This window comes from Ananas comosus, linkage group 13 (genome assembly GCF_001540865.1).
Source record: "Ananas comosus cultivar F153 linkage group 13, ASM154086v1, whole genome shotgun sequence".
In the NCBI taxonomy this organism is placed as follows: domain Eukaryota; kingdom Viridiplantae; phylum Streptophyta; class Magnoliopsida; order Poales; family Bromeliaceae; genus Ananas; species Ananas comosus.
In genome coordinates this window covers 2,135,999-2,152,735 of record NC_033633.1, presented here as the reverse complement: position 1 = coordinate 2,152,735, position 16,737 = coordinate 2,135,999, and the positions used below count along the sequence as shown (strand labels likewise).

General features: G+C 32.8%; 1 protein-coding gene across 2 annotated transcripts; it reads left to right on the top strand.

Moving 5' to 3' along the window:
* LOC109719458 lies at positions 10,228 to 15,230 on the top strand. 2 transcript variants are annotated; one of them, XM_020246158.1, is made up of 3 exons: positions 10,228 to 10,703; positions 12,310 to 12,574; positions 12,654 to 15,230. In XM_020246158.1, the coding sequence occupies exons 2-3, from the start codon at positions 12,457 to 12,459 to the stop codon at positions 14,987 to 14,989; spliced, it is 2,454 nt and encodes an 817-aa protein (XP_020101747.1). In that variant the 5' UTR covers positions 10,228 to 10,703; positions 12,310 to 12,456; the 3' UTR covers positions 14,990 to 15,230. The 2 variants fall into 2 exon arrangements, with proteins under 2 accessions (XP_020101747.1, XP_020101748.1); XM_020246159.1 differs by having other exon boundaries at positions 10,229 to 10,703; positions 12,310 to 12,389.

Here is a 16,737-nt window from a genome sequence, read left to right as displayed (position 1 = left end):
AAATAAAATTTAGTAAAAAAGTATTATTTTTAAACAGTAAAAAAAAATTTGCTAAATATGGCTAATCAATTTTGAAATAGAGTATACTTTATTGTCAAGATTATTGAAGTTTATAAACTGAATCAAATATATATTAATGATATAAACTCTGCAATCTAGTATTATATTACTGTATTAAATCAAACGCACTAATACAGTACCAATAGTAATCTTATTTAGAAATCTAAAATAACTGAATATATCAAAATACTCTATAACAGGGGCGGAGCTGTTGAGGGGCCCCATGGTCCCCGCGTAAATTTTTTAAAATTATATAAAAGTTCTTTATAATAAAAATTGAAATACTATAAATTTTAAAATAAAATTTGTGTCTCGATTTTTTTTTTTTTTAATTTCTTGATCCTTTCCATTCAACTTTTACAGTACTCTTGTTCCTCTTTGAGCATATTGTTGTTATTGTTGCGAGTAATAATTGATCAGTGAATCTGACAATTTTTTTTTTTTTTTTTACTATTTGAGATCAAATTTTTTTTTCTATCAAATCTAAATCTTGACCCCTTCGAATCTTAATTTTTGGCTTCGTTTCTGTTTTATAATATTACATAACTCGATTCAAACGTAGGTTAAGTGAAACGAAAGTGATGAGCTCATAAGTCATAACCAAGCGGCAAGTACAAAGCAAGCATTTGAAAAGTCAAAAGCACGTCACATGTATGAGTAAATATTACTTTTAAGAGGAGTACTTTCATTTGTTTCCTCAATAAGTGAAATGAAAGTGATGGACTGGTAACCAAGCAGCAATAAGTATAAAGCAAGCATTTGAAAAGTTGTCAGTTTCATTTATTTTATTTAGAAATATAAATTAACTAAAATTTAAATTTAAAATCTCGAATACCAATCATCAAACTTTTTGCCACTTGCTCTTGAAACGGTCGGTAAGCATTTGAAAAGTTAAAAACATGTCACAAGTATGAGTAAATGTTACTTGTAAGAGAAGTGCTTGGTTGATTAGATTAATTTAGCATTAAAATTTATGAAAAAGCATGACTTAACTAAATTAGCTCATAAGTTTCATTGAGTTCGATAATTTTTATAATCGGTACGAAAAATTCTTTAATTTAAATAGCCATAACTATATACTCGCTCCATTCTTTGTTTTCAGTGTGCAATACCAATTCAAAAATATTTTTTCAGACCTATGCCTCCAATGACAAACCGTTATGACCGAGTTTGTAATCTAAATTCAATTATTTAGGTATTCAAATTTGTATTCAAATTTGTATTTTTAGGTTATTTTTCGAAAGTATTGTATATTTTAATTTTGATCCGATTTTTTTTTGTTATTTTTGATATGTTTAGATTTAGAGATATATTAGATTTTATTATATTCTATCATAGTGGGATTCGGGTATAACTTCTATTACTTCTGTATATATGTATCGTTCAGTTAATATAATTGAATTTTTTAGAGTAGACCAATAACATTTTTTTTTTTGTCGAAGAATTGTATTCTTCATATATCTCTCTTTTCGTCCTCATGCTTTTTCTCTTTCCATTAGGGATGGAATTGGGCCGGGCTTGGGTTGGGTAATACTATGCCCAAGCCGGCCACCCAAAGAAAATGTTGGCTTCGGGTCGGGTTTTTACCCAATTTTGTTTGAAAATTAAAGCCCGGCCCAAGCCCAAGCAAATGCCCAATATCCATCGAGCTTTGTGAAGGCCCATTTTATACATTTATCATATAATACATAAATACTTTTATTTGTATAATAATATGTACCATATATTTACATAGATATATAAATTTATTAATTATAAATAATAATACTATTTAATATATCCTAATATGGAACTAAATATTTTGTTAATATAAATATATCCTCATATATATATAAGTATATACCATTAATAACAATATAGATATATTATATAATTTATTCTTTTATATATATATTATAGTATATATATATATATAGAATTAGGCTGGAATACTATTAATAGTAAAACGCTATTTTTGCTATCAAGTTTTTAACCATTAGATGAAAAATTGTAGGGTCAGGATGATATTAGTCGGTTAGAGTTGAGTGGTCCCCCGAGGGTTGAGTGGTCCCCACTAGGTTATAGTATTTAATCCAATGGCCAGAAATAATAAAAAGAGTTGATCCAAAGGCTAAAAAACTGGTAGCAACAATGAAATTTTGCTACTAATAGTAGCCCAGTCCAACTCTATATATATATATATATATATATATATATAATTAAATATTTTATTTTAATAATTAATATATCGGGCTTTTGGGTCGGGCTCGGGCTCGGGCCGGGCTTGGACATGCCCAAATAGGCCCAAAATTTTTTTGGGCCTAAATTTTGAAGCCCGGCTCGAACCCGAAATTAAATTTTTAATACCCAAAGCCCAGACCAAACATCGCCCATCAAGCCGGGCCTTGTTTAGGCCCGGGCCCAGTTCCACCCCTACTTTCAATACTGGCGTAAACTTACAATAATCGGTATACTACCATTTAATTAATGTACCCACAAGTGTACACAAATTAGGGTGAAAAGATAGTTTAAATAATTTCATCTGATATAGAACTATTGAGACGTGGCCGACATAAATCCCCTTGTTTTCACCGAAACACTTATTTGCTTGGCCCATAGATCTTATCAACTCCACATTATCAACTCCACATCAAACACCTTCGCATTGTTTCTTCTCCCTTTGCAAGAATCCAAAATAGGGTACTTGTCAATTAGTTAAATGTAATTTTACGAAAATTACATGATAATCCTTGCAACAGGGACCAAATAATGAAGTGTACAAGATAACGTTCGTACAATGCATGTATGGTGCAATTAAAAATGGGCCCTAAGAAGGAAAACGTGTACACGTTAGTTTAGTTGGTACCAGAGAAAGAGCGAAAAGAAACACGATGTGATAGATGTTGTATTAAGTTTTTAGTGACAAATAATTATTTTAGTGGCATTAAAATAAGAGATTCTAATTTTGAATTTTACTAAAACTGAACAGTTGTTTGAGTTTGGTTCACGTAAAAGTTGCACAAATAAATTAAATACTACGAATGTTTATTGAAAAAAACATGTCATTTTCACTACTTCTCCGCATATTTTTCGGTTTCTTTACTTGAACCGAACTAGAATTTTCTCATTTTTTGTTTGAATCGAATCAATCATTGTTTAGAATAGGTTCTTCCGAACCGACTCACACTACAACAGAATTAGGTTATAAGAACATATATTTGGGACACTTTTATGTAAGTGTCCAATTTATACCAAAACTTAAAAAAAAATTTACTAATGGCTAAGTATAAAGCCCAATCCAACTAAAAATAAAATATTACTCTACTCAACCCATCCCACCCAGCCAATTCGGCCCGATTACAAACAGAAAAGAAAAAAAAAAAAAAATTACTATCTCCCTTTCTTCTCTCTCTCAATCCACTGAAATTCTAGACGAAAATCCTTTCCCTCTTGTCCTCCTCCGCCACCGCAGCCAACGAGGTAGAGTTTCGGCGGTTGCTAAATGCTTAAATAAGTGTTGGTAAATTAGTAGCACTTTTTTAGGTTATAGCGACACTCTTTAACTGTTACTATATACCTAGCGACCCCACATGTAGCAACACTTTTTAAAAGTGTCGGTAATTTAGCCAGCAACACTTTTTTTTGACTTGTACCGACATTTAAAAGTATCGCTATAGACCGTTTTTGTTATAGTGTCAAGTCATCTACATATTTTTTTTCTTTTTTTTGCTTGAATCAAACCAGATTTTTCTTTTTGTTTGCTTAAACCGAATCGGATCACACCTTTACATTGGGCCGAACTGTTCCTCTTTCACTTCCTTCAACTGTTACCTTTCTCCATCTGTAAGATAAATCCCATCCTTAGTGTTGCTTCTTCCATCGCTATTTTCTTTTCTTTTATCGCCATTTTCTATTTTTTTCTAATTATTTATTCGCTGTATCGCACGGATTACAACACTAGTTTTTATTACAGGAGTAGTGAAGGATTGAGATTAAGCTTTCGAACTTAAATATTCTACACTATGGACCAGATCCCAAATGAGCAGCCCATTACAGGCCCATAAATAACATTTAACAACACCAATAATGTTGGATTCTACTTGATTTTTGTGATTTAGAACTTGTTAGGCTTCTTGGGCAACCCAATAATTAATAGGCCTTGCTTAGGAGCCCAACTAAAGTTTTCACGTGTGAGATTTAGTATCATATTCGAAACTAAAAGGGTGTTGTTTGTGTATATATATTCCTTTATTCTCAAGCTAGTTGCTTGGGAGAAAATGAGAGTTATACTCTCGTTTAAACACACACGCACGGCACGAGCATGAGCCGGTCCGGGCTAGGCGGGCGGTGGCGTGTGCGGTCCATACACCTATTTTATTTTATTTTTATTTTTATTTTTTCAATTTTATTATAATCCTAATCCTAATCTGTATCCCGTATAATCTTAGGCATATCTCATTTTATACGAAATTAACGCGTTGAAGTAAGATTCTCGCCTTAGTTATATATATTGGAGTAGATTGCGTGAGTTCAACAAGAACCCGAGAATACCTAAAAGCTAAACCCTATCTCGTCTTTTCCTATTTTCTCGTCATTGATATTTTGCGCCGATTTTCACCCAGCTTTCTTTGCTGGGTCTGAAACCTATTGGGTTCGTCTTGGATCACCTTGAAAGCGTGCCGACGGGGTGAAACGTGGTGGTTGTATCGCTGGAAGTAATTGCCGGAAAGCCTCGCACGTAGAGAGGCAATTTTATTTCTAGGGCAGTGCTCAGTGCGCCTCGATCCACAGATTTTTTCTAATCATTTTTCTTTACAGTATTTATTATTTACTTTCTTCCTCGGATCTTTTCTAAAACTGAAATTAAACTTTTGAATTATTTTAAAGAATATTATAATAAAAGATGAAAAAGATTTTTTCAACACTAGTTTTCATTACAGGAGTAGTGAATGATTGAGATTAATGGGCCACATCCCAAATGAGCAGCCCATTACTGGCCCATAAATAGCATTTAACAAGCCCAATAATAGATATTCTCTTACATCAAAATTCCATTTTCCATGAATAATTATTTATTTGTAGCAAATGAAAACATATGAATTAGGGGTGCCCAATATAATTAAACAAATGGCATATGCATGTCACCCACACCCTGTAAAGTACTCGAATCTCCTAAATACAAAATTATTCATATTCGTATTCAAATTTATTCATGATCGACCAAAATACTTTTATTGATTTCAAAAAACACTATCTAGCCTATTAAATTTCACTTTTCTTGATTCTACTTTTAAATTATATTTTTATTTTATTATTTTGATATCGGGAACCAATAAAATGAGCTCGGCCTACGTTTATATTTATTTATTAGAAGGATTTGGATCTAATTCAAAACCTTAAGCTGTGATCGAGTGAGGCAGAGTGATTTTTCATATTACATTAAGAGATCATAATTTGTATTTGTATTTGTATTTGTATTTGTACTTGTACTTGTACTTGTATATGTACTTGTATTTAATGCAGCGGCTAGAATTTTAAACATGCATCACGAAAAAAAAAAAAAAAGATCATGAAGCCAACGGTGTGATTCGCGTGAAGGAAAACCAACGGTGGTGATTCACGTGAAATCGGAACCACCTCGATCTTAGGGCTAATCACGTGATCTAAAAAGCGAAAAGGCGCCACCGCACACTCTCGCCACGCACGTTTCCCTTCTCCAAGTTGAATAAATTCAATTGTTTTTTTTAAGAAAAAAATATATATAAATTATAAAATTGTTGAGTATAAATCATTAAATATATATATATATATATATATATTTTAAGTTGCTTAAATTATTGAAAAATAACGACTATTTTACATAATTTAACATGGCAACATTATCAAAGATTCTACGAATAAATTTCGTCAAACTTCTATTATTATCTAATTTTTTCTATTTAATTAATTTAAGTTTGCGTTTTGGGTCTATCAAAACGTTTCGAACCCAAATATGCGAAGAGATGTTGAATATATATAATTATTAAAAAATATTATTTTTTAATAATTTATTTTTTTTCTAGTTAATTAATATTCATCGTTTTGAGTCTATCAAAATATTTTGAACTTAAATATGAGAAAAAGTATTGAATATAAATATTAAAAAACATAATTTTTTTTATCTTAAACTATTAAAGAATATTATTTATTTTATATAATTTAATATAATACAAAAGTAGAAGATTCTGAGATTGAGTTCCGTCAGGCTCCCATTATTATTTAATTTTTTGTTTATATAATTCAAGTTTATTTTTTGGACCTATCAAAATTTTTTTTTAAGGCCAGACAATTTCTAATAGCTTAAACTATTAGAGAATAATAGTTATTTTAAATTTTTTTAATAAAACTTATTGCAAACATGCATGAATATACTTGACTGTTTCTCAATAAGATCTAAAAAATTATACGCGTCATATTATTTTTTTATTGAAATAAATAAAATATTTCAGTATCGCACTTTTCTATCGCACGTAGCGTATGCTTTTTTGCAATCACGAGCGAAGACTAAATTCCAAATTAGCATGAATTAAATGACCAAATTTCTCCTTTTGCTTCCCCCTTTACACATATTTCTTCTTCTTCTTCTTCTTCTTCTTCTAATCTTCTCATTAATCATCATCAGCTGCACCTTCCAAATTGCTGCTGCCGGCTGCACTTAGGTTTAGGTAAAGGGTGGCTGTACAGCACAGCTGTCCTCCATTGAAGGCCAGACATGACAGTGTCAGTTGTAAACTCTCATGCAATTCTGAGGTGTCACACTTTGCACTCACACTGGCCACCTTATAGTACACAAAATATTTAAAAATAATTTATTGTTCCACTTGTTACTTTTTCATATACAATCTATGCACCAATTTTATTTCTATTTAAAATATTTTAAATTATATTAATTATGATATTTTAGGAGGACAGAAGAAATTTTGTTTGTTCGGCGCGTCTGCCACATGCGCCCAAGCCGCTGAAAACTCTAAGTTCAATTTTTATTATATATTTTTATTTTTGAAAGGAAATGTTCAAAAGTCGCTATCTAATATGTTGAATTTTTATAGAGATGTAATATATATAGTTGTCACGCAACGGTTTTATTATTTAGATTTTGCAAAAAAAAAAAAAAGTTTACATATATACTAGTGAGTCAAATTTTAATTTGTCTCTTTTCACTAATCATTATAACTATCATTTTACCTGCATATTAATTAAGTGTTGTAAAATGTGTAAAAAATCATAACATTACTATGAACTTCCTAAGAAAAGCCACTTGAGGCTCGGTAAGATGTCAAAATAAGTTTCTTGTATTTGGGATCTATACACTAATAAGTGCCTGTAATTGATTCGCGGTTTGTATTTGTATAGTACAATAATTTTTTTTTATTGAAAATATTCAAATAATAATTATTCAACTTAAGTTGGGTAGTTGTAAAATGAGTAAGTGAAGTAGTAAAATTATTGTAAATTCTTATATGACAGAAATACTAAATTATAATGGGAGGCCTAAATTGTTAAATTTGGGCTCTAAATTCGGCTGAAAAAGCTTTGTGATTCGACACGTAGTTCTCCAAAAGTATTTTCTGAATTTGAATTGCACGCTGAAAAAGGATATTCGAGCGAAAAATTATATTCGTTTAAAAATGTTTGCCTATTATTCTCTCATTATTATTGTGTATAATTTGGTAGCTTTTTTAAATACGATAAACTATTGAGTTGGAAAAATAAGACGTTCTACTCGTAACTATTTGTTTATGACAATTTAATAAACTATAAAATTAGCTTCGTGCAGGTCTCTACAAACATAGTGAATGATAAATATATTCCTACAAAGTTCAACTTTTGTTTTTTTTTTTGAGAGAGAAAAATAGCATGCTACCCGCTTCGTTTATTTTATTTAAAAATAAACTTAGCTGGAAATGTGAATCAACTAGGATTCGAACTTAGGTCTCGGGTATCAACCACCAAGCCCTTTGCCACTTGCTCTAGGAACGGTCGATAACTTTCATATGTTATTTCTAGAAAAGTTCTAATGTTTTCAAATATATTCCTCTGATTTGTTATCGTTACAGAACCGTTAGAAAACATTAGAATTTTCATAAGAACAACATATAAAAAATAAATTTTATAAAAATATATTTATCATTTACTATATTTGTAGAGATCTGTATGAAATAAATCCTAAACTATAATACAGCTCGAGAAACTTTCTTAAATTACAATATAGGAGTTTTTAAGTTATATTCAAAAAATATTTAACTTTTTGCTAAAGCAAAAGCTCAATTTACTGTACAGGAAAAAAAAAAAAAAAGAGAGAGAATAGTAAAAAAGTACAACAAATAATTAACACACGGAAGTACTTCTTTGACCTATTGGATGTAATTCTCACTGTCGCTGAATTTATAGTCTCTAGACACTTTTATGACTTAGGATTGTACCATAGCATCCTAAATTTGCACGAAAACAAATGATTCAACCCCAACTTTTGCATTAAAAACGCCACGTAGTAGTAAAACTTTTGGGGGGAAAAAAGTGCTGAGAGACCCTCGACTTTGGGGAATTTTGAATGAGATCCCTTAATTTTTTTTTTTTATGTAGTTTGAATTATTGTTCTACAATTTGAATTGGGGATTCCTAAATATTAATAGCTTCATTTAGTAGTATTATTTTAAAATTTAATATTTTGTTTACTTATTTAATAAACGGTAAACTTCAATTTGCCTTTTTATGTTTAAGCTCATTTTCACTTTGCCATTATGTGGTTCAAAAGTTACACTTAACTATTTTGTGGTTCAGCTTTTTTTTAACTTCGTCACCTTAAAATTTAAAAAGTTATATGAATTATTCTGTGATTATAAAACGTTTTACTTTGATATCCTATTTGATAATTTATTTTTTGAAAAAAATATAAAAATTACATAACAGTTAAGTGCAAATTTTTGATCCAAAGTAAAAATGAGTTAAACCAAAGATAGCAAATTAAAATTTAACCGTCAATAAAAGGTAATAATAATAATAATAATAAATAAATAAACTTAAAGCTCAGTTTATTTTTGCCTGAAAATTCATTGACCTCCTCAACCTTATTTCATTTGTTTGATATTTTTTTTTTCAACTTATAGCTTCTTAAAGTTAAGTAGTTTTAGTTAAGGGGCAAAATAAGTTAAATTTTTCATAATTTACCGATTATTTTATCAAAGTTATTAAATTTAATAGCTTTGTATATATGAAATTAAAATAATTAATAACAAATAACTAATAGAGTAGTTAAATGTAAAACTTTTAACTTAACTAATCATAATTGCTTAAATAAGATTAAACTATATATATATAGGTCGCCAATATATTAATTCAAAAAAAAAAAAGTTGAAGTGTCTCTTTCAAAATATGCTGTACTTAGATAAATTTTGTTTATTCTCATATGGCCAAATTACTTAGCGCGTTTTCGCTACGTCATGGTGTTATTCAAAAGTTATATTTAACTATCTTATAATATTATATTTACTTTTTCCACAAGGACATAATATTTAACAGAGTTAAATAAGATAATAAAAGATAGTGATATGTCATTTTTAAAAATTATAATTTTGCTACCTTATTTAACTCTATTTATCTATAAGTGCTTAAGGTGAAACCAAAAAAAAAAAAGAAGACAATAGAGTAGTATAACTTTTTAGAAAGTTACACTTAAGAATTATGTGATTTTATTTTTATTTCACAACAAGAATTTATTATTAAACAGGATATTATATGATCTTGTGAAATAAAAATAATTAAATATAATTTTTTAAACTACGAGGTGGTAAAGTGAAGTTGCGTTATAGCGCAGCTGCTGCGCAGGGTACAAATTGAAGTTAATCAAGAATAAAACTGCGAGACTAGTTTTGCTTTATTTAAAAATAAACTTAGCTAGAAATATGAATCAATCAGGATTCGAACTTGAGATCTCAGATACCAACCACCGAGTCCTTTGCCTCTTGTGCTAGGAACGGTCAGTCAGTGAATGCGAGACTATTTAAGCACAAACCAGAGGGGGTAAATTGAAGTTTACAAATTTTATTTTTTTGGGGGCATTTTGCTACAAATCATCCTCTTCAATTGTGACTTGGAAATTGAAGTAGTTTTTACTTTTTATTGAGACTTTGGGAAGTGGACATCAACGCTTCTGCTTTTCCACGAAGTCGCCTCCTCTCTCCTCCTCCACAAACATAAAAACAAGAGAGAGAGAGAGAGAGAGAGAGAGAGAGAGAGGTAACTCCATTTCCCCAAAATCTCTTGTTTTCTCTCCATTGACCCCTTTTGTAGATTTGGTTAAAAAGCTCCCTTTTTGAGCATCAAAATGGTTCCTTTTTGAGTTCGTGCTCACCTCTCAGATTCTACTCTTTGTTGGGTATTTGATTGGTTTCTCTTAGCTGTGCAATAATAAAGATACTATTTTTCCATTTTTATTTTTTATTGCACACCAACCAATTATTCCTTTGTTGTTTTGCTTCCGTATACCCTTTGTTTGCATAATAATTTATGGGTTTCCTCTTTGGAGCGGTTTCCTTGTGTTCTCTGAGCTTTTTGGGTTGGGAACTACGAGGGGAGCCCAAAAAGGTGGGATTTTGAAAGCTCCCAGATGCTGTTATTGTCCAAAGGTGAGATTTTTTTTCCAAAATGGTGAATTTAGAGGGGTTTTTCCCTTTTTTTTTTTTTGTTGTTGTTATGGATTGCTTAATTTTGTTATCAGCGTGAATATGAATCAATGTGGTGTTGATGAATTGTCAGAGTTGTTGGTTTTGAAGCATTCAATGTTTTGAATCGTTCAAAATCAAACCTTTTTGTTTTACTCCATTTTTCTTGTTGGGTATGTTGTAGTTGCTTGCATCTCTCTCTTTCTTTTTTCTTTCTTTTTTTCTCAATTAATCCCACATTTTAGTTGCTATTGGAGCTTTTGGGTTAAATTTTAGATTTTGGGTTACTGATTAACCAATTTTGGGCATTGTGAAAGTAAATTCCAAAATGTTTTCCTTTGGTTTAATGTTAATTAGATTGTATTAAACTCCCCTTTAACTTACTTTCTTAAGATTCTGCATGTGATCTTGGAGATAAATGCAAAAGTTGCCATTTTGAGGTACTTGTGGACTTGTTTTATTGCTGATCTACAAATAGGATAAGAGTATGAGATAGAATTAATAGCTACATACCTTAACCACCTTCTTTCTAGATCCAAATGGCTCCTGTTTTACTTACTGCACAGAATTGGTAGCCGAATGTTCTTCGATTTGCATTTAAGGGTGCGTTTGGTTCGCATTATGAAAGATTACTAGGAATAAAAGATATCCGAGAATCTTATTCCTATTCATCCTATTACTAAGAATGTGGAATTCCTGTGTTTGGTTCGCACGGTAATATTAATTAGCCATGTTATTTAATATTGCAAAAAATATACAATTAATTAATTTATTTATTTAATTAATTTTAGATAATGTTACCAAAAGTTTCAACATCTTTTTAGAAAAAAGGGAGAGAGAGTATAAGTTAGAGAGAGAGAGCATAATTAAAAAAATAGAAAGAAAAATATAGTCGAAATTAGAGGGAGTGAGAGAGTTGAAATTTTAGAAAAAGAGAGAGAGAAAGCTTAGTTTAGAGAGAGAAAAAAAAGTTGAATTTTAGAGAGGAAAATAAGTTTAGAGAGAGAAAGAAGGTTAGAGTGTAAAGAAAAATAATATTAATTAGCCGGCGGGTAGGAAGAAAGAAAGAGATTAGACATATTATGATTATCTCAATCCATTAATATGAGGATACCCACCCTCCCTCAAGGGAATGAGATTAGTACTTTGGGGTGAATCTTATTCCCAAGTGAATCCAATATTACCAACTAGATTACTTAGTGCGTTTAGCCAAACACCATCATATTTTTTTATTCCCATTGGATTACTAGGAATCTTTAAAAGATAGCGAGAACCAAACGCACCCTAATAGTGTTCTAAGATCCCCCGTTTCAATTTACCTTATAAACAAGTTGCCACAGAATTGCTATTATTACTTGGTTGGTGTCAATCCGTGAAATGTTATCCTTGTCGCAGTGTTTCTATCACTATTTCGGAAAATGATTATATATCAACATTCTCGGGCTTTTTACTTCTGAATATGAAATTAACTCTATATAAGTTTATGGTTAGTCGGTAAACTATAACTAGATGAGGCATCTTAGCGATTTAAAGCGTAAGAAGTGCGTAATTTGTAATTCTCATCATGTAGGAAGCAAGAATTGGATTCAAAATTTTTGTAAAAGGTGAAGAAAGGGGTTAAAGATTGGTCGCTGCCGTTGTCGTCGGAAGGTAATATCGACTCCATTTTGCTTCTGCTTAGATATTCGATTTGCGTAGTTGAGGTACCGAAACAACAATGGCGAGCCTGTCGACTAAAATACGGTTCGTGAGATGCCCGAAATGCCTCCAGATTCTTGTCGAATATCCTAACATTCCTGTGTATAAATGTGGCGGATGTGATGCGGTTCTTCGGGGTATAATAATACTTACTCAGTTTATCTCTTTTCTTTTGTTGTTAAAAGATCATTCTCATGATTACTCTCTACTTCGCAGCAAAGAATCAAAATGTCGGAGGGGAAAATTCCAATTCGGCATCAGCCGAAACCGATCATCCCTTGAAGCACTCAAGAAATATTTCCGCAGAAGCCGTATCAGTCTCGTCGGCAGAACGAATGGAACCTTTTACCTCAAATCAACAATTCTCGAAGGTCGAACGTGAGGAAGAGAAAATCGCACTAGAAAACAGCTCTCCTAATTTGAAGAACGACTATGATCTTCATGACGAGGGAGAAACTTCGAAACATGGTGGAGTTGTAGAAAGAGGTTCCGGCCCCAACGAACTTGGTTTCAATAGTAGTCGAGACGCTCGAGATGATTCTCATCGCTCTTTGGTTGAAGAAATGGGAAGTGTTAAATTGACCGATGAATTAGAAGAATCAACTCACTACGTCAATCGTAGCATAGCCGCAAATGATGATATTGTTGATAAAGTAGGTGGCGAATCCTCGAAACTGGGTGGGAATGTAATTGAAGAGAGAGGCTCTGGCGAGCAAGGTGAGCACTCTCGACCAAGTTCGCGATGCTCTTTGATTAAAGAAGAGGAGGGGTCTATAAGACACCGTGGGAAACGTCACAGCGACATGAAATCGGCCGATGAATTTGACGAGGATGTTGGTGATAGAGCTTGTAGTGATGGCCTTGATGAGAGCATACGATCTGCTGCAACTCGAAGCTCAAATGCTTACGATGGAAGTCTCTCTTCTTCTGAAGACGGATCCAGTAATCACACCCATAGTAAACACCACTTGAAATCGAGACGTACTTTTCGACAAAAGGCGTCGTCGGTTGCTAGTGATAAAATAGAAGATGAAAGGGCTGCTTCGAAATACGAAAAGATGAGTGGCGATGCCGAAGCGGACCGCCGATCAGATAAGGACTTTCGAGATGATTCTCTTAAATCCTCTCGGCGACCGCCAAGCAATCACAAATCGACCAGCGATCGTAGTGTTGGTTCTGACGAGGATATCGTTAATAGAATGCATGACAATCGCGATGATGAGAGCGTGAAATCTGCTGCTAGTAGAAGCTCGAGCACTTACAATGAAAGCATCTTTTCTTCTGAAGATGGGAGCAGCAGTCGTAATACCCGCGAGGGTTATCTCTCCAAGTCGAGGCGAACTTTTAGACAAAGGGCGTTTGTCGCTAATAATAGTAATAACGAAAAGGAAGGAGATGCTTTGAAATATGAAAAGAGGAACCTCTCCGTGCAATCCTCTCATGAGGACTATTATTCCGCTAGTGTGCAGAGCTTTGATACGAGAAGAGGAGCCTCGCTCGACTCCGAAGATTTTCACCCCATGCAGAAGAACTTGATGGGCTCGGAGAGGGGCCCGACTTTCCAATGGGATTTGCCGCAAAATGCATCATCCAAGTTCAAGAACATTGAAACCGAACGATTGGCGCGGCTGAGGAAGATGGATGTATTGAGAGATCAACTTAGCAAGAAAGCCATTCAAAGAGAAGACCATCAAAAATATCACCACAGAGACGGCATGAATTATTCCGGTTCGAATCATCAGCAGCGTCAATGTTTTAGTCCGAACTCAGTTTCTTGCACCCACGGAACTTATTACGAGCAAAACATACGTACCAGCAACCTGCAAATTCCGTACAATCAAATCCCATTTACGCCCCAGTTTTCGTGTTCGTGTTGTCATTTCGAAGATAATCGAACTAGTGTGCGCGATTCCTCGTCCAAATCCTCAATATCCATTACTAGTCCGAGCGTTTTTGATTCCGAGTCTCAGAAATCGAGTAGCAAGGAGAAAAGACCGGCCGTAAAGAACCACTGTCGGCCTATCGAGGGTGGCGCTCCTTTCGTAGTCTGCTATATTTGTTTTAATCTGCTTCACATGCCGACCGATTTTCTTATATCGAGAAAGAGATTGAATAAGCTGCGCTGCGGTTCCTGCTCCGAAGTGCTTAAGCTGCCGTTCCCTGCTAGAGCTTTTATTGGTACCCAGACTCCTGTCGAAGAAGCGGCTCATCCACAAAGCAAGTTTGATGAGACTATAGAAGCTGAAGCTGAAGCTGGTGCTTCTAATTCCGGGGATCATCCTCGAGGGAAGAATCCAGTTAGCATTTCCAAAGAATATCAAATTTCCTTTGCAAGAAGCTATGCTGAAGAGCGAGTGGGCGAAAATGAATCGGGTTCGCCTCTCCATCGGCTCATGGGGTACACTTCGGCGAGCGAGCTGCTGTACCAGAGCAGGAATTTTGATGACGGCTACGAGAGCTTCGAATCGATGATACCTAATTCGTACAGAGTTTCACGAAGAGCCATGTTAGAGAATTGGACCGAGGCGCAGGGAAATGAATATTCTACATGAGCACTAGAGAAGAGCTCCTTCTATTTTGCTTATGATTCACTCAGTAAAGGGTGAGAAACATCTTTCTTTTTCTTTTTCTTTTTCTTTTTTTCTCTTCATTAATGTGATAAGAATTTTCCATGTTTTGATAACCTATTTTGTGTTGTGAATATATTATAGGGCATATATTGTTTATGCTGTTGTATACAAGTGTGTTGTGCTGCAGATATAATAAATGATTCTCTCCTATTTTTTTTGTCAATTGTTCAAAAAAAAGATATGTAAATGGTCAACCTTGAACAGCTAAAACATTTGACAGGGAAAAAAAAGTGTGGGCTACAATTTTTTTTTTTTTTTTATTTCACTCTTCATTCTTGTATATTTGGTTTTTGTTTTTCCTACAAATTTCTTTGTTCTCATCTTGAATGTTGCTATTGTTGACTACAAAATGTTAAAAACACTGGTAGTTTAAGACTTTTGGAGAACAATAATTGTTTCATATAATTAAACATGGTATTAGAGCAATAAGTTCTGAATTCGAGTCTTGTCAAGCTCCTACATAATTAATCTTTTGGAGAATAACGGTTATATCATATAATTAAATAGCTGTTGTAATTGGATATGATATATTTGAGACTCAAATGAGTAGTACAATCAATGCCAATTTGCTTCAAAGTGGACATAACATTCCATTTAATTGAATCCAGTAGAATAATTACTTTCCCAGCTGTTTTTTTTTTTTTGTAAAGTAGCCAAAATCTCCATTAAGCACCATATTTGAGGAATCTCTCCCACATGGTAAAAATGGACAAGGTTTTAAGTTAACATTTTGAGTTATTTTTTGAGCCACTCTTAGTTGTTTTAATAGTTTTTGTCTCAACTTCACATGGAGCAATATTTTATTTCTCCAATTTATTGTTGTGTATGGTGAACTGCATCAAAGAGTACAAAGCAACAAAGCAAAGCTTATTTATATTTTCTGTTTAATTATTAAGAAGGCCATGTGGGTCTAATAGTTGCCTAAAAAAGTAAGAGAATTTACAGCAAAGAAAATGATGGATCTTCTTGTCATTTACATTAATGAAACTTGCTCTGGAGAAGCATATCAGTTGGTTGTAAGATTCCTGTCCTTTTCAGAATCTGAATACCCCAGAGATATGTTTGTAAATTAGACCACATAGCAATAATAATAGTACTATTTTTATTCTGCTACTGAACAATGGGAACATGAGAAGCCCATATGTATGAACACTAGATGAAGGATAAAAAACTCCCTTCATTAGTCTGAGATTAAGGCATTGGTTTTAGCAATTTTGAGATAATTTACTTTAGCATCTGAAACCTGAATAATTTGGAGGTATAGAGGGTATATATATATTTTATGTCAGGTAAAAATGTAAAGGGATCTTCTCAGCTATTTTTCTTCTGATTGACACCTTCCTTTTTTAACTTCAGAACCTTTTGATTTAAGTTATTTCTATTTATCAAATCAGTGATTTTATTGAATCCAACATGAAACTATTCATGACTGATAACTAATGGAGCTGTTAATTTTAAGAAATTCCTAATTTAATTTAAAAACTATTCAAAATAAAATAATTAAAAGTTGAATAAGGGGTCAACATTTCCCTCTTGTGCCAGCCTAGATTTAGTGCCTTGTGCAGAGCACTACCTTAAGCTGGATATTCCATGAAGTGTTCAACTACTGCAGATTACATATTGCCCTCAAACTAACTCCTGGAGACCTTAAATATGAACTTTTGAAATGG

Excerpts from the sequence above, each read along its gene's own strand:
- LOC109719458 (XM_020246158.1), top strand. The coding sequence starts at position 12,457 with ATGGCGAGCCTGTCGACTAAAATACGGTTCGTGAGATGCCCGAAATGC. Across the intron at positions 12,575-12,653 it reads ATGTGATGCGGTTCTTCGGG|CAAAGAATCAAAATGTCGGA; the intron begins GTATAATAATAC and ends TCTACTTCGCAG.